General features: G+C 45.9%; 1 protein-coding gene across 4 annotated transcripts in view; it reads right to left on the minus strand.

Annotated features, from left to right (window-relative positions):
- The window catches only part of TMEM14A (transmembrane protein 14A), a 58,185-nt gene extending 31,936 nt beyond the window's left edge, over positions 1-26,249 (minus strand). Inside the window, exons 1-3 of one of the 4 annotated variants that reach the window (XM_077290049.1) lie at positions 26,055-26,249; positions 24,130-24,185; positions 22,356-22,435 (exon numbers count right to left, since the gene is read on the minus strand). In XM_077290049.1, coding sequence (XP_077146164.1) covers positions 22,356-22,431 — 76 coding nt within the window. In that variant the 5' untranslated portion in view covers positions 22,432-22,435; positions 24,130-24,185; positions 26,055-26,249. Of the gene's footprint in view, positions 1-22,355; positions 22,436-24,129; positions 24,186-25,638; positions 25,975-26,054 lie in introns of those variants that run through there. The other 3 variants (XM_077290048.1, XM_077290046.1, XM_077290047.1) reach the window with 3 other exon arrangements.
- Between the last annotated feature and the right edge of the window lie 250 nt (positions 26,250-26,499).

Consider the following 26,499-nt stretch of genomic DNA (forward strand, 5'->3'; position numbering starts at 1 on the left):
CACGTGAGAAGATAACATTCCTTCTTTAAATTATTTGGTTGATTATAAACCCAGGATGTGCAACCCCACGTGAAAAGGGAGGGAACTAAGGGTGCTGTCATGGGCCTCCGAAAAATGCCGCTACCCGTAAGTAGCTTAATGCTTTATTCGGACTCCCATGACAGCACCACGAGAGATTTACAGAGATGTAAGCCATTTTTAGGGAGGGACCACAGCCTGTAGCACCCTTAACCCGAAGGAGAGATCTGAGGAGAACCCCAAGTCTAACCTATAGTGTTTAAAGAAGGTAGAAGGGGATGACCATGTGGCCGCCTTACATATCTGGTCGACCGACACTCCAGACCTCTCTGCCCAGGATGACGCCATGGCTCGGGTGGAATGTGCCGTCAGATTCTGCGGAGCTGGACCCCCACCTGTCGTGTAAGCAAGAGAGATAGCCTCCCTAATCCATTTCGCTAATATGTATTTAGATGCTCTAGCCCCTTTCCTTGGACCTTGGTAGGACAGGAATAGTGCATTATCCTTCTTCCAATCATTAGTGACCGAGATATATTGAAGAAGGCATCTCCTGACATCTAAGGTATGGAGCTCACTTTCTTTAGGGTTAGAAGGATTAGGGATAAACGAAGGTAAAACTATCTCCTGCGATCTGTGAAACTGGGATACTACTTTTGGTAAGTAGGCTGGGTCCGGTCTAAGGATAACTCTATCCTGAAGAAATTCTGTATACGGGGGATTTCTAGAGAGCGCCTGGATGTCTCCTATTCTGCGAGCTGATGTTATAGCTATTAGGAAAGCTGTTTTAAGAGACAACATCCTGACTGAGGCTTCATTCAACGGCTCAAAAGGGGGCTTTGTCAAAGAAGAAAGGACCAGATTTAAATCCCATGGTACCATTTTGTTTCTATACAGTGGTCTAATTCTACCGACCGCCTTAATGAACCTCGACACCCAGTAGTTACCCGCAATGTTACATGAGAAACAGGGCTCCAAGCGCTGAAACTTGTACCCTTAATGTGCTTGTGGAGAGTTTTAACTCTAACCCTTTTTGCAAAAATTCCAATATTTGACGTATTGGTACACCATCATTAATATTAAATTTTGAGGAAGTTAAGAACTTTCTCCAGGTTCTGGAGTAGATTCTTGTTGTTATCGGCTTTCTACTTCTTAAAAGGGTATCGACTAATTTAGGAGAGAAGCCTTTATTTTCTAACAATGACCGCTCAAACTCCAAGCCGTCAAATGAAGTCCCTTTACTTGTGGATGGAGTATCGGCCCCTGGGAAAGCAAATTTGGGATGTCTGGGAGTACCCAGGGATCGCCCACTGACATCGTCCTGAGCCATGAAAACCAGGTTCTCCTGGGCCAAAAGGGAGCAATCAGAATGAGTCTCGCCCGATCTTCTCTGACCTTCCTCACCACTAGAGGTAGTAGGTTCAGTGGCGGGAAGGCGTAGGCCAGAGAAAAATCCCATTTTATGAGGTATACGTCCACTGCCAGTGGATTTTCCCTGGGATTTAAGGAACAAAAGTTTTTTACTTTTTTTGTTCTCCCTTGTGGCGAATAGGTCCACCACCGGTTGACCCCACAAACGGACAATCTGTCTGAAGATGTCTCCATTTAGAGACCATTCTCCTTGCTTTAGGACATTGCGGCTGAGAAAGTCCGCTTTTATGTTGTCTTTTCCTGTGATGTGCAGAGCAGTCAAAGATTGTAAATTCTCTTCTGCCACCCGGAGGAGACGATCTGTGATCTGCATCAGAGCCTCGGAGCGTGTCCCTCCTTGATGATTTATATAGGAGACTGCCACCCGGTTGTCTGAGAGGATCCTGACGTGGTGGCCCTGTAGATACATGATGAGGTTTTTAACCGACAACTCGATTGCTAATAATTCTCTCTGATTGGAAGAGGATGTTGAGTATGGTTCCCATTGGCCTTGCACTACAATGTCATTCATGTGAGCCCCCCAACCTGAGGAGCTGGCATCCGTAGTCACAACCCGGGACACATCTATCATCCAGGGAACGCCTGCTGACAAATTATCCCTATTCAGCCACCAATTTAGGGATTTGAGAGTCGCTGGTTCAAGCGTTATTTTTTCTTCTAATACACCCCTCAAGATCCTATCCTTAACCAAAATCTCTTTTTGGAGGGATCTAGTGTGAAAGTGTGCCCACCTTACCGCTGGAATGCACGATGTGAGGGACCCCAACAGGGACATAGCTTGCCGCAGGGTCATAGAGGGTGTATTAACTGCTTTTAGAACCTGATGCTGAATCTGAGTTAATTTATTTTCTGGAAGATAACACTGTTGTGTAGTTGAATCTAGTAATAGGCCCAGAAACTTCTGAATTTTTTGAGGCTGTAACCGAGATTTTTCAAAATTAATTATCCAGCCCAGGCGTTCCAACTTAACTCTAGTTAGCTCCAGTTGGGACAAACAGTGTTCTACAGAGTTACCTACTATGAGGAAATCATCAAGGTATGGGACAATAAGGACATTAGATTCTCGCAAGTGAGCCATCACCTCCGCCACTATTTTTGTGAATACTCTAGGGGCTGATGTTATACCGAAAGGAAGAGCTCTGTACTGAAAATGATAAACAACTCCTCCCATTAACACTGCTACCCTCAAAAACTGCTGGAAATCCACATGAATAGGTACGTGGTAATAGGCATCCTTTAAATCGACTACCACCATAAAGCAGTTTTTGAACAGTATCTTTATTGTCGAGCTGATGGACTCCATTTTAAAGGTATGCTTAACCAAATAACTGTTAAGATGTCTGAGATTTATGATGGTTCTATACGTGTTGTCGGGCTTCTGAATAAGAAACAAGGGAGAATAGAACCCTTTCCCTCTATCAGCCTCTGGAACCTGTGTAAGGACATTTTTTGAACAGAGAGACCACACCTCCTCTTCCAGAGCAGATTGCTCTAGGGGATTAGAACGCAATGGAGTCAACATAAACTTATCCCGTGGGGTATGGCAGAACTCAAGAGTAAGACCCCGAGAAATAGTATCTTGCACCCAGATACTATTCGTGATCTCTGACCATTCTGAACCAAAAAGTAAAAGTCTACCCCCCACCGGGGCTCCTAGTCATTTGTCCTCCTTCTTCCTTTCTTTTGAGGAACGACGGAACATATATCCCGTACCTCGTCTACGTCTGTCATCCCACCTAGACCGATCCCTTGAAGGTGAAAAGGTACGCTTCCCTCCGCGACCGAACCTTCTTTTATTAAAGGGACGACGGTAGGACCCCAGCAGATTGGGGAACTTCTTTTTGTCATCTCCCGCCTTCTCTAGGAGTTCGTCTAAGGTGGGCCCGAATAGGTACTCCCCTTTACAAGGAATGATGCAGAGTTTTGACCTTGATTGTATATCGCCTGGCCAACATTTCAGCCAAAGAGCCCTCCTGGCCGCATTCGAGAGACCTGCTGCTCTAGCAGCCATTTTGACAGAGTCAATAGATGCATCTGATAAGAAAGCAGCCGCTTCTTGGATCAGTGGTAAGGCAGTCAAAATAGAGTCCCTTGATGCACCTTCTTTTAACTGAGTCTCCAACTGTTCCAACCAGACCATCATTGATCTGGCTGTACAGGTTGAAGCCACCGCAGGCCTTAAAGAACCGGCCGCCATCTCCCAGGTACTTTTTAGAAAGGTGTCCGCTTTTCTATCAAGGGGGTCCTTAAGGGTCCCCATGTCCTCAAAAGGGAGAGAGGCCCGTTTTGCCACTTTGGCTATTGCCGCGTCCAACTTAGGGGCTTTTTCCCAGTTGGTGACTGCAGGATCATCGAATGGATATCTGCGCTTCTGCGCTGGAGGTAAGGAACCCTTCCTTTCGGGTTTTTTCCATTCTTTATTGATGAGATCCTGGATTTTTTTATTGAGCGGGAAGACTCTCCGTTTTTTCTGCTCCAACCCACTGAACATAATTTCCTCCTTGGAAAGTTGGGGTCTCGGTTCCGTTATGCCCATCGTTCCTCTGACCGCCTTAACCAGCTTATCCACTCGTTCAAGGGGTAGACAGAAGCGGGCGGTGTCCTCATCCGAGGAAGAGGATGACGCAGCTGAACCGGAAAAAACTTCCTCCTTATCCTCTTCCACTGAAGAATCGGAGAGTAACGGAGCTTTGGACTTAGAGCTTCCTCCTTGAGAAAGATCCTTTAAGGATTGTCTGACCTCCATTCTGATCATTTCCTTCAAGCTGGTGGTCATAGTAAGGGATTCCTCCGCTACCTGAGGGGGGTAAGTAAGGCAATCTAATCCCTGTAGATATAATGCTCTCCCCCTCACCCCTTTCCTGAGACCTCACCGTCTGCTGGATACAGGGCCCACATAATTTTTTAGGGCACGAATCAGGTAGGGGAACCCCGCAGATGCCACATTCCCTGTGTTTCGCCTTCCCGGCACATTTCTTTCCCTATAATGGAACATATGAGGGGAATCGTGTCACTGGGTGAACTTTCACGAAGATCACTTACCAGCGCTGCCCAAAGAAAAAGTACCGGAATACGAGGGGGATTTCCACTGGCTGATGCTCCAGACCCCTGTCTGGAGGTGCTTTTGTGGCCAGACTCACTACTCCTCCTGTCGCGATCCTTCCCTTTGGGCTTCTGGGACACCTCTTGTAGCAACTGCACGTGCTCGTCCTCCATCTTCACCATATGAGGCCAGAAGCAAGGGATCACGATCCGGAGTTCCTTTTATAACCCCTCCTCCGGTCAGCAGCTGTGCCTAGCGCTCCCCTGATTATTTCTTCCGGCCTCCCCCTGGTGCAGGCGGTAAGCCCTGGGGCTCAGAACGCCGGCGACGCTATTACCGGTGGGCGCCGCCATCTTGGATTCACTGCGCATGCGCAGGACCCCGGAAACCCGGAAGTGACCGCCGACTCCTCCCCCGGCGTCACCCGGGCTCCCAGCGCTTCAGTATCGGCGCACAGAGCGGCGAGGACGCTGGACAGAGCCGCATCACCCCCGGATGGCGCCCCCGAGCACCGCCGCATACCTGAGACCCCAGCCACCACAGAAGGAGGAGACCCAGGGGACATACTCACCCGGCGCTGGCCCGGAGACAGGACACCACCGGTGGCTGCTCCCTGCTGGAATGTCGCCACATGCAGCCCTGCCAGGACCATTGCGACATCTACCAGGAACCCCGCACCGGCCGAGGTAGGAGACCCCCTCGCTACCTGAGTCGGCCGGCCGGCCTGGGATCCTTTTGTGAAATCTGCAGGATCCCGTCCCGTTAGGAACAGGAAACCAACTGATGCATGGGAGAGGTGCCGCCCTTTTGTATCTGTGGGTTTCCTGTTCCTAAAGGGGCGGATCCCCTCTCTCGTAGTGCTGTCATGGGAGTCCGAATAAAAGTATAATAAAAAGTAAAATGATGTAAAATACTGACCAAATACTGAGCATGTGACCGTGGCCTTATTCTGTATATATACACTGCACAGCACCACTCCTCCTGTCCTGTATATATACACTGCACAGTACCACTCCCCCTGTCCTGTATATATACACACTGCACAGTACCACTCCCCCTGTCCTGTATATATACACTGCACAGTACCACTCCTCCTGTCCTGTATATATACACACACACTGCACAGTACCACTCCTCCTGTATATATACACACTGCACAGTACCACTCCTCCTGTATATATACACACACACACACACTGCACAGTACCACTCCTCCTGTATATATACACTGCACAGTACCACTTCTCCAGTCCTGTATATACACTGCACGGTACCATTTCTCCTGTATACAGTATATACACTGCACAGTACCGCTCCTTCTATCCTGTATATATGCACTGCACAGTATCACTCCTCCTGTCCTGTATATATACACACACACTGCAGAGTACCACTTCTCCTGTCCTGTATATATACACACTGCAGAGTACCACTTCTCCTGTCCTGTATATATATATACACTGCACAGTACCACTCCTCCTGTCCTTTATATATACACTGCACAGTACCACTTCTCCAGTCCTGTATATACACTGCACGGTACCATTTCTCCTGTTCTGTTGTCAGAGAGGCGACATTGGTCTTTGGGAAGGTCAATACTGGTTTATTATTTTCAGTTTTTTATGGGAAAATTTTAAAAAAAAAATATTGGAAAATCCATTTAAATGGATTATCCTAAGTAATCTCCTATGCCGAGAACTTGGAATCGCCGGGGTCCAACTGCTGAGACCCCCATGATCCCGAGAGCTGGAGCTCTAAAGAGCACCATGTAAATGGACCTGTCGTCGATCATGTGCACTTCGGCGCCATTCACATGTGGCTCTTCAAATAACTCCTTTAAGAGGAGTGTTGAAGGGCACGACAAAGTATAGCAAAATTCACTGATTGGGTGTGGGGAGTGTTTTGAGTATGTGGACTGGTGGGGTTTTTTGTTCCTGTCCGGCCCTGTGTGTGCGCGATTATACAGTGGGGCTGTGTGTGTGCGTGTGTGTCATTTTACAGTGGGACTGAGCGCGCGCGTGTATATATATATATCATGCTTGCAGTCACAAGACTACCTGTTCCCGGCGCAGGCACTGGAGAATCCTCACAGCGCAGAGTGCACACGATATGAGGATTCACACATAGTGACTAGACATGTAGCTTAAGATCCGACAACCCCTTTAAGGATGGGCCGCTACTCATGGGCCACTGCTGTGTGCTTGCCCCCCCAGGCTAAAATTTGCCAGCCAGCCCCTGTCTACAGATGTAGTGACGATTTTGACTCCAAGGGTATTTTCCAGAAATGAGCAGCAGTGGATGTTGTCGAGTGAAGATTGCAAACTGCTGTTTTAGTGACCAGTACGCTGTAATGACCAGTACCTTGCAGTCACCAGTACATTATGCCCAGCTCGTGCTTCTGGAGACACGCTCCTGTAAATTAGGTGGGCTCTCATCACTACAGAAATGCCAAACATGTGGGCACTAAGTGTGGTTTAGGCACACTGGGGCTCAGAAGGGAGGGGGCATTTGGAAGCCGAGAATATGCTATTTTGGAGAGCGAGGAGCTATTTAGCTTTTCCACAGCCTTTGTACTACCAGTAACGAGAAAGCTCCCTATATTTTCGTTAAGATGACAGGCCCGAGTGAGGGTTTGCTTTTTTTGTGTGGATTGAGTTAAAGCATTTATTGGGAACATTTTTACATAATGTTTGGGATCACATTTAGCTGGCGCTCTATGCTGAGCACTTACTTCATCTAAATCTGATTAACGTGACAGATGAATCAGGGCAGTTTCTAGCCCAAAAATGACACAGGGCGAGAGTAGGAAATTTCTCCCCCCCCCCCCCCCCCCCCCGGCACCGAAAATAATAAACATTATTTTTGTGGGCTTGAGTAATAAATAGAGAGCAGGCTTGTATCTTCCCTTTTTTTAATAAATTATAATTTGCCTTTAACTTATATAGAACTTGGGGAAAAGGGACAAGTATGCTAATTATTAACGGTGAGAACAAAGTTGTAGGTAAATAATATCTATTAATTATTTTGGAAACAGATCCTAAAAATTGTAGGTTGCAGATTTATGAGAAACTGACTCTTCTAGATTTAGCCGCTGCAAAAGCATTAATAGCTTCCGAATAATTCAGCTTTTCTGCCAGTTCATTTTCTAATTCCAGGTCACATTTACTAATCTCTTCTAAAAGGAGATTGGCGAGACTTTCCCCAGATGTATCAGTAGCAGGACGATAGCCAATAAAATGTTCCTTTATTGCTACGTGATCATCATCTATATCAACAAATCTTAAGGTGTATGACAACTGTTCAGTGTGACCTGCATCTTGTGTGCAGTCCAACATTATTGAAAAATACTTAGATCTTTTGGCTTTTTCTAGAATACATTTCTTCACCTGAGAGGCCATCAAGCAGATAATTTCATTTTGAATTAAATTTCCACAGTAATGTGTATGGATTTCCTGGGAAGTAATTCGTTTTAAATGATCTCTCATTACTGGTTCAAATTTTCCAAGAAGCTCTATAAGCCCAAGGAAATGTCCATTATTTGGTGTAAACAATGTATTTGACGATCCTCGAAAAGCTAAATTATTGGTTGCCAGGTATACAGTTACTGCCATAACTCTTTCCAACACTTCTCGCCTGGGTGAGGATGCCACCAGACTGCCAAAGATGAGGTAAGTCAGCTGGGCCCCCTCCCGGGTTTCATGCTGTGGGGCATGCCAAATCAGCATGCCCCAAGGGTGGTTGGGGGGGGGGCAGGTGTGGGGGTCCCCATCCAAAAAAAAAGGCTAGCCCAACCCATCCCATCCCTCAGACCCCCTCACCTGTTCAGTGTGTCAGTGCCCTCTGCCCTCTGAGTCTGAGCGCGCTCAGACTGCTAAATGGGGCTGCTGGGAAGGGAAGGACTAATCCATAGGCAGGGGGTGGGCATTTTTGCTATACTGCTACCACTGTCAGACTAGACTGCAGCCTGTCCTGTCCAGCATTGAAATTGGCAACAGCCAGGCAGCCTAGTCTGACAGTGATAGTGTGTGTGCTTAGCTCTTTGATCACTGTCTCAGGGAGCGCCCGTGCTCAGCCGAGAGCGCGGCGCCCCTGCTATCAGTGTGGGAGTGGCCGAGCTGCCTCATCCTGGCTGTTCATTCTCGCTGTTCATCCAGCGCGGAGCGGAGGTGAGTCATACCTCCCAACTTTTGAAGATGGGAAAGAGGGACAAAGTTTGCGGCGCGCTTTGCGCGCCGCGGCAAATTTTAGGCCACGCCTCTGACCACACCCATTCATAATTAGTCACACCCATATCCACATCCCAACCACACCCATTTAGCACTGCCGATCACACTGTTTCATATACAATAATTATAAACAAAAAAATATGGCCACACAGTGCCCCATACTGTATAATGGCCACACATGATGCTCCATACTGTATAATGAACACACATGACGCTCCATACTGTATAATGGCCACACATGATGCTCCATACTGTATAATGAACACACATGATGCTCCATACTGTATGACCGCACATGATGCTCCATACTGTATAATGACCGCACATGATGCTCCATACTGTATAATGACCCCACATGATGCTCCATACTGTATAATGGCCGCACATGATGCTCCATACTGTATAATGAACACACATGATGCTCCATACTGTATAATGACCGCACATGATGCTCCATACTGTATAATGACCGCACATGATGCTCCATACTGTACAATGACCGCACATGATGCTCCATATTGTATAATGACCGCACATGATGCTCCATACTGTATAATGACCGCACATGATGCTCCATACTGTATAATGGCCACACATAATGCTCCATACTGTATAATGACCGCACATGATGCTCCATACTGTATAATGACCGCACATGATGCTCCATATTGTATAATGACCACACATGATGCTCCATACTGTATAATGACATACAGGCACGCAGCTCACACACAGGCACGCAGCTCACACGCACGCAGCTCACAAACACATGCAGCTTTGACACAAATGCATCACACACGCAGCCATCACACACACACGCAGCCATCACACACACACGCAGCCATCACACACACACACACGCAGCCATCACACACACGCAGCCATCACACACACGCAGCCATCACACACACGCAGCCATCACACACACGCAGCCATCACACACACACACGCAGCCATCACACACACACACACGCAGCCATCACACACACACACACGCAGCCATCACACACACACAGCCATCACACACACACACGCAGCCATCACACACACGCAGCCATCACACACACACACACGCAGCCATCACACACACACAGCCATCACACACACACACCCAGCCATCACACACACACACACGCAGCCATCACACACATCACACACACACAATCTCCTCTGTGATGCAGGGGCGGCTGATGTCCATGTGCAGCTCTCTGCTGAAGTCTTCAGTCTCCTGCTCACAGCTCTGCACTATCCCGGCACCTCCCCCGTCTCTCCTTCTCTGCCGGGATAGCAGCTAAGAGCAGAAGCCGGAGCTCCGTGCACACACAGCCAGAGGTAGTGAATCGCTGACCTTTCTTCTTGATTGCTGCAGGCTCTCTCCTTCAGCGTGGCAGCGCCGCACAGGGGGCGGGAGGGGGGGGGGGGTGTTGCGCGGGCGGTCAGGAGGCAGCTTTTATATAAAAAAAAAAAAAAAACAGGCTCTCTCTACGTCCCGGAAGTGGGCGGGGCTTCACCGGCGGCCGCAAATTCGGGATTTTAAATGCCCGAAGCGGGACAGCGGGACCCCGGTGCCAAAGCGGGACTGTCCCGCTGAAATCGGGACGGTTGGGAGGTATGGGTGAGTGGCGGCGCCGAGGTGGCCGCAACCATTATGTGCGGTGCGGGGGGGGGGGCGCGGCGACGCGAGGCGATGATCTGACCGCTCAGCTGTCAGATTTGCAGCCGAGTTCGGGCAGGGCGCGCCCGCGCTCAGCACTGAGCGCGGCATCCGCGCCCCTGACAGCCCTTAAACAGCAGCAGCAGCGGGCAGGGGACCACCGGGGCCCGAGGCCTCTCCTGCGCCCCCCGGCCCCACGGCGCCCCGTGTGGCCGCCCTGCCCGCCCTGTTGAAGAAACGGCCCTGAGATGAATCCACTGAGAGATCCACTCACTATAATGAGGCTCTGGACTCAGTCTGGCTTCTGTTCAGCGTTGTCCTTTTCAGAAGTGCACAAAACTGTGGCCGACAGCACTTTTATACAATCCTAAAAAGACGGACATCGCCGGATCACATGTGAGACTGCGTCCACAATGCCTCCATCTGCCTCATTATAAGGAATCTTCCGCTGGGGGTTCTGTTTGATTCATACATTTCAGAGATTTACACGGAAATCTCGGTGTAAGCGATCGGCGCAGGGTAAATGTGCGTGGAGCCTTCCTTCGATCTTTGGGAGGCAGAGTGACAAAAAAAAAAAAAGCCACGCATGTGAAAAATTGGATTTATTTTTTATGCCGTTCCTCGTGCCGTACAAGTGATAAGGCGACTATTCTTTGCATCGGCGCGATTACAGCAATACCAAGTTTACATCGGGTTTTTATTTTTGGCAGCTGTCACACACTAAAAGACGCTTTTTTATTGCAAAAACTAGTTTTTGCATCACCATATTTTGAGAGCTATAATTTTTTTTATATTTAGGCAGACAGTCATGCGAGGGCTTATTTTTTGCGGGACAAGCTGACGTTTTTATTGGTACCATTTTCGGGCACGTGACATTTTTTGATTGCTTTCTATTCTGATTTTTGGGAGACAGAATGAATAAAAAACAGCAATTTATTAATTTATTTTTATATACCGTTCTGCGTGTGATAAAATTGGTTAGGCAGCTTTACTCTTTGGGTCAGTAAGATTACAGCGATAGCCCATTTATATCTTTATGTTTTGGTGCTTTTATAGAAAAATAAATTACTTTTGCATCGCTTTATTCTGAGAGCCATAACTATTTCTGGTGATGGAGCCATTTGGCAGCTTGTTTTTTGTGGGACAAGATACCGTATCAGCGGTACCATTTTTATTTACATTCAGCTTTTTGATCGCGTTTTATTACACTTTGTTCGGTGGTATGATAAAGCATTGTTTTTTGCCTTTTTTTTTTTTTTTTTTTTTTTTTTTACACACGGTGTTCACCGAAGGAGTTAACTAGTGGGACAATTTTATAGAGCGGGTCGTTACCAAATGTGTATTTTATTGTTTATTTACATAAATGTATTTATTGTAATAATACTTCTTTAAAAAAAAAAATATGTAAAAAAAAAAAATATACTTTACATTGTCCCATCACTGTACAGTGTCAAATCGAAGATCTGATACTCTGCAATGCTTCTGTACGGCAGAGTATCACATCAAGAGCTGACAGGCAGGGAAGGAGGCATGCTGGCGCTCACAAGTCACCTTCCCTGCAGGACCCCGCGGCCATCTTGCAGCTGGGGGTCTCCATCAGGACAACGTGATCGCATCACTTAGTCCTGATGGAAGCACGCAGGGAATTCATTCCCTGGGCCAATGCGCCTCTATGCCGCTGTCACTACTGACAGCGGCATCAGAGGGGTTAAATGCCCACAATCGGTGCTAGCACTGTATTGTGGGCGTTGCTGTGGGGGTGCCCGCTCTCACACAGAGCTGACACCCGCACGCGATCACATGAACATGCTTGTTAATGAATCTGGCGCATGTTTAAGCTGCTGTCTGCAGAGATCCATTCTCGTTGCGTACATTTTTTGCAATAATTATTTACACTCAGGATACAGCAAACCCATGTAGTAAACATGGCGGCTACACAGGTGTAAAGTACTGATAAGACAACCACTCAGCCTACCAATTCATGGAGGGGGCGATTGCACAAAAGAGGCTTGTGTAGGGTGCTGGTCACATACAGGTGATGCACACTGTCTGGTTTACAGCCTATTAGTGACGCCCATACTATTAGATCAGGCGGTCTGTCCAGCACCATCTAAATGCATCCCATGTAGACAGACACCATTTCAAAGACCAAAAATGCTGAGCTTGGCTGCACCCTGAAAAATAAAGTGCAGAAAATATATATAGAAATATGTGAGGTGCTTACCTGCCCAAGTCTCCGAATGAATGCACTCAGGATGCAGCAAACCCATGTAGTAAAGATGGCGTCAACAAAGGGCAGGTAAGCACTGCTACCCTTTTTTGCTGTATTAATTCTTGAATTTGGAGGATTTTTAGTCCTCTTTTTTCTGGCTTTGCTATTAAGTTCAATAATTATTTAGGCCTCTTAGTGCCATCCAGTATTCAAAAGGTTGGCAGGGCTGTAATAAAAGCTGCAAGTCAATATGTGTAACTGAATGTTGTGCAAAAATGTTATGCAAATTTTTAAAGTGGCAAACTGTTGGCCCCAAGTTTGAAATAGCCAGTATGGATAAGTCTGCAACAATAAGTTGCATATACCCAAATCACAAATATAGGTAGTTATATTTAGGTTATATAAACCATAGAGCCCATACTGTATGGCCTTAGGTACACACTATAATATATGTACCTTAACCTGTGAACTCTGTAGAAACTAGGTAAGACAGTGAGACTGAATAAACTCAATTACCCTTACTTTCCAGTGAATGATTTAGCTGCCAAAATAGAATTATAAAAAAAAAAAAAAAAAAAGTATGGAAAACACACACACACACACACACACACACACACACACACACACACCAGAGGGTGAGACTGACATGCCGTGTTGAAGGAGAGCCACCAACTTCAGCTGAAGGGTATTGAAGCTCTGGGACCCTCTATCTCCCTGTGCAGCAATACACGCCACTGCAGTGGACATAGGCGTGCTAGGCATTAGCATTGCATGACTGACATCACACGTCTTCATAGCAGGCGCGCTGCTGTGTCAGCTACAGAAGAGGACACCACATGTCAAGGGAGCAAAGAGAGCACAATGGGTTTTTCTAATGCAGAGGGGAACACATACCAGGATGAGGCACATTTTACCATGAAGGGACCGAGGATGGAAGACATACAGTTAGGTCCATATATATTTGGACAGAGACAACATTTTTCTAATTTTGGTCATAGACATTACCACAATGAATTTTAAACAAAACAATTCAGATGCAGTTGAAGTTCAGACTTTTAGCTTTCATTTGAGGGTATCCACATTAAAATTGGATGAAGGGTTTAGGAGTTTCAGCTCCTTAACATGTGCCACCCTGTTTTTAAAGGGACCAGAAGTAATTGGACAGATTCAATAATTTTAAATAAAATGTTCATTTTTAGTACTTGGTTGAAAACCCTTTGTTGGCAATGACTGCCTGATGTCTAGAACTCATGGACATCACCAGACGCTGTGTTTCCTCCTTTTTGATGCTCTGCCAGGCCTTCACTGCGGTGGTTTTCAGTTGCTGTTTGTTTGTGGGCCTTTCTGTCTGAAGTTTAGTCTTTAACAAGTGAAACGCATGCTCAATTGGGTTGAGATCAGGTGACTGACTTGGCCATTCAAGAACATTCCACTTCTTTGCTTTAATAAACTCCTGGGTTGCTTTGGCTTTATGTTTTGGGTCATTGTCCATCTGTAGTATGAAACAACGACCAATCAGTTTTGCTGCATTTGGCTGGATCTGAGCACACCGTATGGCTCTGAATAACTCAGAATTCATTTGGCTGCTTCTGTCCTGTGTCACATCATCAATAAACACTAGTGACCCAGTGCCACTGGCAGCCATGCATGCCCAAGCCATCACACTGCCTCCGCCGTGTTTTACAGATGATGTGGTATGCTTTGGATCATGAGCTGGACCGCGCCTTTGCCATACTTTTCTCTTTCCATCATTCTGGTAGAGGTTGATCTTGGTTTCATCTGTCCAAAGAATGTTCTTCCAGAACTGTTCTGGCTTTTTTAGATGTTTTTTAGCATAGTCCATTCTAGCCTTTTTATTCTTGATGCTTATGAGTGGCTTGCACCGTGCAGTGAACCCTCTGTAGTTACTTTCATGCAGTCTTCTCTTTATGGTAGATTTGGATATTGATACGCCTACCTCCTGGAGAGTGTTGTTCAATTGGTTGGCTGTTGTGAAGTGGTTTCTCTTCACCATGGAGATTATTCTGCGATCATCCACCACTGTTGTCTTCCGTGGGCGCTCAGGTCTTTTTGCATTGATGAGTTCACCAGTGCTTTCTTTCTTTCTCAGGATGTACCAAACTGTAGATAATGCCACTCCTAATATTGTAGCAATTTCTTGGATGAATTTTTTCTGTTTTCACAGCTTAAGGATGGCTTGTTTCACTGCATGGAGAGCTCCTTTGACCGCATGTTTACTTCACAGCAAAACCTTCCAAATACAAGCACCACACCTCAAATCAACTCCAGGCCTTTTATCTGCTTAATTGAGAATGACATAACAAAGGGATTGCCCACACCTGTCCATGAAATAGCCTTGGAGTCAATTGTCCAATTACTTTTGGTCCCTTTAAAAACAGGGTGGCATATGTTAAGGAGCTGAAACTCCTAAACCTTTCATCCAATTTTAATGCGGATACCCTCAAATGAAAGCTGAAAGTCTGAACTTCAACTGCATCTGAATGGTTTTGTATAAAATTCATTGTGGTAATGTCTATAACCAAAATTAGAAAAATGTTGTGTCTGTCCAAATATATATGGACCTAACTGTACATACCAGTAAGGAGGACATTACTATATAACGGGGGATGGGAGGCAACACACAAGTCCTTAGGGTATGTGCACACATCGCAGATTTCCTGCGGATCCGCAGCGTTTTTTCCCCACATAGAAACGCTGCAGATCCGCAAGTGATTTACAGTACAATGTAAATCAATGGCAAAAAAAAAAAAAATCTGACATGTGTTTTCTGCCAAGAAATGCAGAATCTGCACAGAGAATTCCACAGTCAAATGAACGCCGCGAAGGCCCAAACATCTGACCAACATGAGGGGGAGGGAACCAGGCCAGGTACAGATATTGAATTGGGGGCCCATTGGACTCTAGTTACGTCACTGTACCTCATTCAGGGAAAATAAAAATCAAACAAGTTACAGACACCTAGTTCACGATGACTTCTCATATGCACTACAAAACATGACCAAGAACCTGCTAATGCAGGTCATGTTCATTATGAAGCAAGAACTATCAACTTCTTCCTCCAGCAATGATCATCCCGACTAGGGTTGAGTGAGTCTCTCTTGTTGTGTTTTACTTTGGAAATCGCTACATCCCAAACGGTAATATGGTGGTTTTACCCCGTGACGCCGCACAAAGCAAGCCGGAACCTATGTCATCACGCTGCCCACTTTGGTTGAAAAATGGCGGGGAAAGAGTCATACGAAACGCGACTTTGGCGTGAAGCTCGCCGACCACATGGCCGATCCCACAGTGGGATCGGATCGGGTTTCATGAAAGTCGGCGATTTTTAAAAATGTCCGATCCGTTTCGCTCAACCCTAATCCGGACCATTTAAGGATCATGCTGTCAGCGATGACAGTGACAGGTCCAATGATCAAAGATAGTACTGCTGTATTTTAGAGAAAACATGATGGCCCTGATTTATCAAAGTGTTTGCCAGATGTCTAGTGTAAAGACACTGATAAAAGTCTTAACTCTTTCACAATCTCAAGTTGTGCAAAAATTTTAAGTGCACCTCTGCATTTTTACATCCGTTTCATCCAGTGCCTCCAAAATCGCAGGACTAGTCTAATTCATGATGAACTGCGGCTTACATTATGCCAGAAATCTTACTCCATTCCGGCCGAGGCAAACACCGCTTTTCAGAAGTGCAGCATGCATTGTGAACTTGCATCCCATTAGATTATATTGGCAGAGTGCTGTCTGACTTTTACTTGGACAGCAAACTTCTATGTAAAACGTTAGTCTGAACCCATTACGTTAATATCAGACGTGGCTTTGCAGCCATGCAGATTTAATTCCTTGATTTTGAAGTGAAAAAGGGAAATTAGACTTACTGGTAATTCCATTTCCAGGTAGTCCCTCAGGACAGCACCATGGAGGACGTCCTTCCTTGACCTATAGCGGGACAGGATCATAGAGAGGTTAAAAAGGACCCTCCCACCTCCACCCTCCAGTGTTGTTTCAAAGTACCACCGAGGATGGAAATAAATGGTCTAAACGTGCCCTTACAAACATGTCTGTAATAACCATTAAACTGCTTCATCTTAATTTCGAGCCATGGTGACCCAAAGGATAAACGATCTGCCGGTAGATTAATCCCGAACAATCCTAAAAAACAGAAACATAAGGGAGGGAACTACGGGTGCTGTCCTGAGGGACTACCTGGAAATGGAATTACCAGTAAGTCTAATTTCCCTTTTTCCATTACGTCCCTCAGGACAGCACAATGGAGAATACCAAAGCAACTCTCCCAGGGTGGGTACAGAAGCCCAGGAATCAAAGTCCCAGGCAAAAACCAGACTAGATATATAGAGGATCTGAAAGATCAGAAAAACCATAGATATCTAAAGAGATCCGCAAAGAAAATCACCGTAGTGAGTGTCTGATATACATCTATAATGGCCAATTTCAGTATGAATGTGGTAAATGAAATAAGCATCAGGAGCAGAGAGTGAGATACACCCATTGTACTCCAATACGAATAATGAACCACAGCAAGTTATTTGTTGTGATAGATACTTATAGACATCGCAGCCCCCGAATAGGGTTAGAGAACCTTATTGCCCAGCAAAATATGGTGAAAGTCACAGCCACCACACAATGAGGACTGCACCGACCAATAATAAGCTGCATGTGCTTATAACCCAGGACTGTTCCTTCATCGGACCTTCTGGGCTCAGGTTAAGCCCTGGTCACAGACCAGCTTACCGTACTACAAGGAGACCTGCAGGACAGAGGCCCTGGACTGAAAGAATATCAAACCAATACCAGTTAGTACATGGATAATGGCACAGCATTGGGATGTACACACATTACTCATCCAGGAGATCACGTCTATTCCAAATCCTTAGATGTCTAACCCCAAGAAGGGTTATATATTATTGAAACTAAGGAATACACCATCCGGCAGGTAATATCTCCTGCCACTACCAACGTCTGGCTTCTCATTAGAAGCTCTGAAAGAGAAATGTGGATCATCACTCCTGTTTTACTGATGTTAGACACAGGGAGTCTGGACTCTGAATCGATGAAGGTGGTGCTAGTAAAAATCTTCCGACACTTGAAATTATTCGGAACTGCATTTATACGAGTCATTAGTCCAGACATTATAAGTATGTCAACTTATTTGTCCATATATGCATATTACGCTCATACATATCCAAGAGGCAATCTTCTCAGGGATCTTTATACACTCAGACTGCCATTGTGGGAGTAACCATATTCCATGGCTAGAGAAGAAGTAGGTTTCTTCCTCATTACGGAGGGAGATTATCTACTGTGAGGCAGTGAGACTATGGGGTCTTAACAGTAAGAGCCCCAGATCCAGTTTCATTTATCTTAGGAGCCGTGACTGCTGTAAGAGCCGCGAGTATAGGATCCTCTGCCACACGACACAGTGCTGCTGCTTCACCACAAGGTACAGAAGGCCGTGCTGATGTCCCTGGTAAACACAACGCAACAGACTTATGGGACAAGAATCTGTCTGATTGCCGAATGTAGAGTTTGGGATGGATTAATAATAATAACAATAATAAACTTTATTTATATAGCGTCAATATATTCTGCAGCGCTTTACAGTTTGACAGTTTCAAACACAATGGTCATAAGTAACAACCATATAATAATTAAAGCGAAATAAGACGACCCTGCTCTTGAAAGCTTACAATCTACAATGAGGCGGGGAAGATACAAAGTACAGGTGTGTATCAACAATATTTTATTTACAATGATGGCACAACCATCTCAGGGGGTGGGGGATAGATGGAGATAGTGAATGGGCTACACGCACAAACATAAAATGACTGATTAGGGAATGTGATAGGCCGCTCTGAACAAATGTGTCCCAAGGGAGCGCCCAAAACTATGCAAATTGTAGATGGTCCTAATATCTTAGGGCAAAGCATTCCGAGGGGGAAGGAATCCTTCCTTTCAACTCGTGGGATTTTCCGCTCCCGGGACAGTAGTATGTCCTTCTATAGGATTATAGAATGTACCAAAATGACGTATGTCATCTTTTAAAGCCAATTATGAAATAGACTTGCCTTTAGCACTCAAGGTAGAACCTACCTGAGAGATCTGTTCCAAACAGAAGAAATGCAGATTTTACTAAGCCAAATCAAGCATATCTGTTTGCTTGACTAAGCCCTGTTGTAAAGAATGAAGTAACAGAAGCTGGATCTGGATCCAAAACACAAAAACTCCATATCCAGAGTTGAGGCCCAAGACAAAAATGTGAAGTGGTAGGCCGATGATACAATGTGCGGCCACACAACAAGGCACCAGACAGAAGGTCTGACCCAGTGGCTCACAGCCAGAAGCGAAAAAGGCACTAAGCCCGAAACACTGATACCCCCTGCAAAAGGGCACCGAAACCCTATAATGCAAAATGATGCATATAGGACCTATGAAGCATATAGGAACTATGAAGCAATATAATGTACAAAGTTACTATGAAGCGCTATGATGCATATAGCAACTATGAAGAAATATGGCGCACAAAAGCAATTTGAAGCACTATGATGCATATAGGAACAATGAAACAATATGATGTAAATAATGAAGCAGTATGATGCAATGATGCATGAAGTAACTATGAAGCGCTATGGTGCATATAGGAACAATGAAGCAATATGATGAATATAGGGACTATGAAGCAATATGCTGTAATATAATGCGCAAAGTCACTATGAAGCGTTATGATGCATATAGGAACCCTGAAGCAATATGCTGTAATAATGCAAAAAGGCAACATGAAGCGCTGATGCGTATAGGAACCATGAAGCAATATGCTGTAATATAATGCACAAAGGCAATATGAAGCGCTATGATGCACATAGGAAACCTGAAGCAATATGATGCACAAAGGCAATACGAGCACTATGATGCATATAGGAACAGTGATGCAATATGACGCAGAGTCACTATGAAGCACTATGATGCACATAGGAACCATGAAGCAATATGATGCAATATGGTGCAGAAGGGCAATATGAAGCACTATGATGCATATAGGAACAATGAAGTACCATTATGCATATAGGAACCATGAAGCAATATGATGCAATAGGATACACGAAGTAACCTATGAAGCGCTATGATGCATATCGGAACAATGAAGCACCTTGATGCATATAGGAACAATGAAGCAATATGATACACGAAGTAACTATGAAACAGTATGATGCCACAGAGGCACTCAATATGATGCATAGATGTGCTATGATGCAGTATCATGCACAGAGGCACTCAATATGATGCATAGAGGCACTATTATGCACGGAGGCAATCAATATGATGCATAGAGGCACTATTATGCAGTATTATGCACGGAGGCACTCAATATGATGCATAGAGGCAGTATTATGCACAGAGGCACTCAATATGATGCATAGAGGCAGTATTATGCACATAGGCACTCAATGTGATGCATAGAGGCACTATTATGCAGTATTATGCACGGAGGCACTCGATACATAGAGGCAGTATGACTAGGCCATGCCTGAAGGTGCCAAACAAGAGACCAGACTTACACTTTTAGGCAAAAGAGCAATCTATCAGAGTTCCAGATAAATCTCCACTCTGAACAATACATCTCATTTGTCAGACTGACTCCACCCGAAGGAGCTAATTAATGAGCCGCAGCTGGAGGGCAGTCTTCATGGAGACAATGTGCTGAATTAACACCTTGTGTCCTCCTATGGATGGAGTAGTTAAGTTGCAAAGAAAGTGAAACACTTGCTTATTGAACCAGAAAATGGAAAGCATGCTTCCAAAGTCACTCTGAAGCCCAATCATAAGGCTCTGTGCAGACAAGACCTGCATCTAACTAAAGTCCAGTCATGAAATGTAGCCTGGACATATGGCCCACCATAGCCTAGAGGTCCAAGGCCTAGCTGCAAATGGGTTCCAGGTACAGCTTTGGCACAAAGGCCTGAGACTAGAGTCAGCCCAGAGGCCCCGGCCATCGATGCAACATTAAACCAAGCACTCACCTGTGCTGGCTCCATACCTGCTAGAAGACAGGGGGAGCTGGTAACGCCGAGAGCCTACCGTGGAAGGAAGCGGCGTTCATTCAGAAATGCTGCATTACTGCCTGTGCCCCCTACCGTGTTCCATTGTGGAACGCACGCCGATCAAATGTGCCGGCGCTCCTCTCTGACGTCACTGGGAGCGCAACGGCCTTCTCCACCACACGACTTTCGGAAGAAGCGGTGTTTTGCCGGTCAGCGTCCGAGCCGAGAGCCCCCCACTGGGAGGAAGCGGCTCTACCCAGGAGCCCGTCCGCTCGACTGGTCTCTGGGGCTGAGGGACTCCCCACCGGGGAGTTTCCACCCTGGGCTACTTGACAGGGGGAAGGATTGGACCTGCCGCACGATCCCCCTAAGCCCATTACACAGGCTGATGGCTGAGAAACCTCTGAAAAGAGGAGTCGGCCATGGTCCGTCTGACCGGGAAAAGGGAAGGCTGAGATCCCCGAACTCTGAGTCCATCTGGTACAGCACTGATAGCTGAGGGACCTCTACCCAGTGAGGTGTCGGCCACGGACCACTTGACAGGGGGAAAAAAAATCCACAGGATATCTTCGCTCTAGGAGCAACCTCTCATACAACTGTCCCTGTAGGGACAGGAAAAAACACTGGAGGGTGGAGGGTCCTTTTAACCTCTCTATGATCCTGTCCCGCTATAGGTCAAGGAAGAACGTCCTCTATTGTGCTGTCCTGAGGGACGTAATGGAAATAACTGTTTAAGACATGAATACCGCTTCTGGCCTTACCTTTACACTGGGCAATGATATAGGACAAATACTGCAAATCATTCAGGTGATTATCACAACCAGTACAATGCCCCTGTATGTAGAGGTAGAATTAGCCATCAGGCCACGGCCATGATGTAGGTGTGATGTGGCTGATGCCACCAGGGTTTTCAAACTGCCTATTAAAAAATTCTTCCATTTTGCAGGGGAACGGATATATCACCAGAGACTGTCACATGTGGCCCCATCCTTATACTAGGCAATAATATGGAGAAATCTACTCTAGGCCGGAGACACTGGTGTATAGTTCCCGATGTAAGAGCATTGGGTGTGATGTGCTGTTAACACTCGGCTCCAGCTTTGCGGAGAGTGAGCTGAATATCAGTGCTCCAATCATCGGGCATGAGAGAATCGCAGCACAGCTCTTGAGGAGACAGAGAAATTACTTTTTCCATCTACGGTTCCTGGTGTCCGCACTACACTTGGGCGTTGTTTCACTCGCACCCATAGACTGTGATACAAGTCTCGGATGCAATTGCAGAATGCTGAAGTTGTTTTTGCATGCCAAATTGGCATGAGAAAATAATTGCAGATGTGAGCTGCACCATAGGTTAACAATCGGATGGGTGCAATTCGATTTTTTGTCAGAGCGCACCGCAAGTGGCAGCGAGCCCTAACAATTGTTCGGGTGATTATCACTGCATGCAACAGCCCCTTAATGCATAGAATGCTTTAGGCCATGTTCACACTTGAGTATTTGGTCAGTATTATACCTCAGTATGTGGAAGCCAAAAACAGGGACAATAAGAGGGATAATAGAAACAAGTTACCACTTCTGCATTTTTGCCAGCGCCTGGCTTTGGGCTTACAAATACTGATGTAAAAAACGCATGTAATACTTAACGTGTGCATGTGGCCTTACAGTAACAAACATGAATACCCATTTATATGGTCCTTACCTTTACGGGAAAATCCTGCAAAGCCTCCAGCAACCAATATGAATGCATATCCAAAGCCAAACCAGTCTATAGCCATGATTCTGGTAAGATAAAAAGACATGAGCACTCCACAAGAGAAGACACAATTAGTCAGCTCATACAGAATAATAACTGCAGGATATAAATCTAATTAAAGAGAAATGGCAGTTTGGGAAATCTGATATAGAAAAGGTCCTTTTCCTGTCATACAATGGCATTGGTTGTATTTTCTATGAAAGTTTGCACCAAGTTAAAGGGAACCTGTCACCCCCAAAATCGACGATGAGCTAAGCCCACCGGGGCCTCCCATCTTCTTACGATGACGTCCTCTTCTTGTCTTCACGCTGCAGCTCTGGCGCAGGCGTACTTTGTCTGCCCTGATGAGGGCAGAGCAAAGTACTGCAGTGCACAGGCGCCGGGAAAGGTCAGAGAGGCCCAGCACCTGCGCACAGCAGTGCTTTACTCTGCCCTCAACAGGGCAGACAAAGTACGCCTGCGCCGGAGCATGAATACAAGAAGAGGACGTGATCGAATGAAGATAGGAGGCGCTGGATCCAGATCGCAATGCCCATCAGATCGGACCGCCCCTGAGTGAGTATATGAGTGAGTATAATCTAACCTTTATTTCTCATCTTTCAGGATACAATGGGGCTTATCTACAGCATTACAGAATGCTGCAGATAAACCCCTGATGGCGATGGGCTTCGCTCAGATACGATTTTTGGGGTGACAGAGTCCCTTTAAAAGGAAAGTAATGAATCTGGGCCTTTGTCACATTTAAAGGGAATCTGTCACCCCTTGAGACGTAGGTGACCTATTAATATGGGCATACAGGTGATAGAAATATTAAACTAGTCCTACCTGAATGCCTTATTTTAGTGGTCTTGTTGAGAAATTTTAGACTCTATGTTAATTTCTTCCAGGCTGTGCGGTGCATGGAAGAAATCCCTAACTCTTCTCTTCATTATAATACTACCCCCTTACCATGCACGTCAGTGGTGCCGGATCCTGCACTCCTCAAAAATCCATACCTCTTCCCCCTTCTATGAGCACTGCATTCAGAGATCTTCTGTGCGAGTCACTGTGACCCCCGGTGTGTACGCCGATAAAGGTGCTACCCCCAATTAGTTATTGCTAGGAACCATGTGTACATAGTAATGACTGCAGGGAGGAAGCAGGGATAGCATCTTATCGTGGCACACACCGGAGGTTACAGTGACTCCCCGGCGCAGAAGATCTCTGGAATGCATGCTTATAGAAGGGATGAAGAGGTATGGAATTTTGAGGAGTGCAGGATCCGGCACCACTGATGTTGATGGGAGGCGTTAAGTTTACACAGGGCATTTTTGTTGCTTTTTCTGCAGCAAAACCTGTTCTTGGCAGGTCAAAAACGCAAGTTTAGGTGCGTTTTTTGTTACGTATTTGGTGCCGTTTTTTTTTTTTGCTCTTTCCCCACGCTAATGTCTTTGGATTTGCAGCACAAAAACGCAGCAAATAAGGATACCTGTTTTTTTTCCCAACACCCATTCAAGTCAATGGGTGAAAAAAAATGCATCAAAAACGCTTAAAGTAGTGACATGCTCTATGTCAAAAAAAATAAAAATAAAAAGCAGCAAAGCACAAAATACTGATCACACAAAAAAAACAATGTGTGTGCATGAGATTTCTGAAATTTCATAGGCTTTACTGGTATTGTAAAAAGCAGCTGAAAAATTGTATAAAAAAAATGCAGCAAAGACGCCCTGTGTGAACTTACCCTTACAATGAAGACAGGAGGCAGGGATTCCTTCCAGGCACCGTATGCCCCGAAGCCTGGAAGAAATCATTAATCTTTATCTATCTTTATTTTTTTTATATAGCGCCAACATATTCCGCAGCACTTTACAGTTTGCACACATTATCATCACTGCCCCCGATGGGGCTCACAATCTAAATTCCCTATCAGTATGTCTTTGGAATGTGGGAGGAAACCCACGCAAACACGGAGAGAACAAACTCTTTGCCGATGTTGTTCTTGGTGGGACTTGAACCCAGGACTCCAGTAGTGATGTGTCGTTCACGAACGAGCCGACACAAAGAGCCGGCTCCCTGCTGTGAACGATAGGAGCCGGCACACCAGTGAGCCACTAAAATTCCTGAATGGCTCTCACTGGGCGTAAAATTCCGGACTTCGGGAGGCGTAACTCCGCCCACCTGATCAAAACACCGCCCACTCTTCAATTTAATTGGCTGCTAGGAAGTGGGCGGAGTTTCTGCGGTAGGTGGGCGGAGTTTCGGACGCCTGAACACATAGTCAATAGGGATCCGAAAAGAGCCGGTTCGTGAGCCGAAAGAGCCGGCTCTTTTTGGTGAGCGGAGCCATATCACCAAAAAGAGCCGGACTGCCCATCACTAGACTCCAGCGCTGCAAGGCTGCAGTGCTAACCACTGCGCCACCGTGCTTTCCATTAACATTAAGAACATACCTGCATGCCCATATTAATAGGTCACATACATCCCAGGGGGTGACAGGTTCCCTTTAAAGACTGTATAGCCCAATTAACCACAGTGACTCATGCTGTTTGATACATTTGGCTCATCTTTACACTGCCTAGTCTAAAGTTTACACATTATTAGGTAGCTTCCTTTGGACCAGCAATTTGCATGAAGATTTGGCCAGAGGTTGAATTCTGGGTCCAGTCAGGTTTTCCATAGATACATTGCAGCCGTCCTATTCAGGGATCCTACCACAGCACCTAGTTGGGAATAGTACTGGATCACATGGCCAGGGTTTCGCTCCGCCTAGACCACAGTAGACCCTTAGGACTAGTTCTCATAATGAGCTTTTGATGCTGCAGATTTTCAGCACCTATTAAGTAAATAAGGTTACTTGCGTTTTTATCACCAGTTTGTCTTTCGCTGTTGTCCAATTTTAAACAAATCTGCTTTGTATTTGATACTACCTGGTATTCGGCTTTGACTAAACTTTACATGCATTTTTGAAGCCGAGACAATAAAATTGCATGTTTTTTTTTTAATCTGCAACTTTTCTGCATCAAATACAAGTCTATGGGAAATATCTGCACAGAACACTCAGCGCACCCGCAGGAGAAATTCACATGCAGGCTTGAAACACGCACCGCAGGTCAGTTTTCTCCACTAAGGCCATGTTCACATTACGTGTTGCTGATGCAGTTTTTTTGCTGCAATTTTAGGAAAACTGCTACATAAAACACACATTGCATTTTTATTTAGTTAGGATTCCTCCTGCCGCCCACACACTTACCCAAGCCTATCACATGAAGTAACACTGCTGCCTCAGACTGAAAAGTGCTGTGCCTGCTGGAAAACCTGGTGCAGCCGCCTTATATACAGGGAGGGCGGGCTAACCAGCTCTGCACAGCAGCCAATCACAATCCAGCTCTCATTGTACATCGGGCCTTCACAACTGAGAGCAGCCACCTTATTGGTTCCCACCTAGAGCGACATGTGATGGCCGCGCTCTGCCTCATGCCCTCGGTCACTCCCTCATGAAGTCTCTGCGGGAAGCAGCTACGGCTGGAAAATGCCTGCCAGAGTGAGAGGGGCTGTAAGTGTCATGGCTCCCAGCGGCACCGCGCCCTGTGCGCCCCCTCACTACAAACAACGCCCAAAGTATTAATGAAAGCGAAGACCCGGGCAGGAGCCGGAGCCCGCACCTACCTCAGCCTGGTGCCCGCCTCCAACTGTGACCTTTCACCAGTGACACAGTGATAAAAGGGGGTGTTTGTCCCGGTCCGGTCTCGTTCGCAGCGGCAGCTATGAGCAGTACACCGCCATTAGACGTGGGGTCAGACTTTATCCAGTGGTGACCCCAGTATTCCCGAGTCTGAAGGAAATGGGAAACTTTGGAATTTGACTGTTCGTTGTGCATTGCCCATTTTATGGTTGTATAGCGACCTCTTGTGGCAGCTTAGCACTAAGGGCTGTTAAGTACAAATGTGGAGAACTGAAGGCCTTGTGCGGAGTTTACTTGGAGTATTTTCAGCCAGAAAAATCCACAAAACGCTTCTAAAAATCACTTTTTTGTGTGTGTTTGGTAAAAATACTCCGCTTAATGCTGTTATCATGCTTTTTTTTTATTAAAGGGAACCTGTCAGCAGATTTT

Source organism: Ranitomeya variabilis, chromosome 2 (assembly GCF_051348905.1).
Source record: "Ranitomeya variabilis isolate aRanVar5 chromosome 2, aRanVar5.hap1, whole genome shotgun sequence".
Taxonomy (NCBI): domain Eukaryota; kingdom Metazoa; phylum Chordata; class Amphibia; order Anura; family Dendrobatidae; genus Ranitomeya; species Ranitomeya variabilis.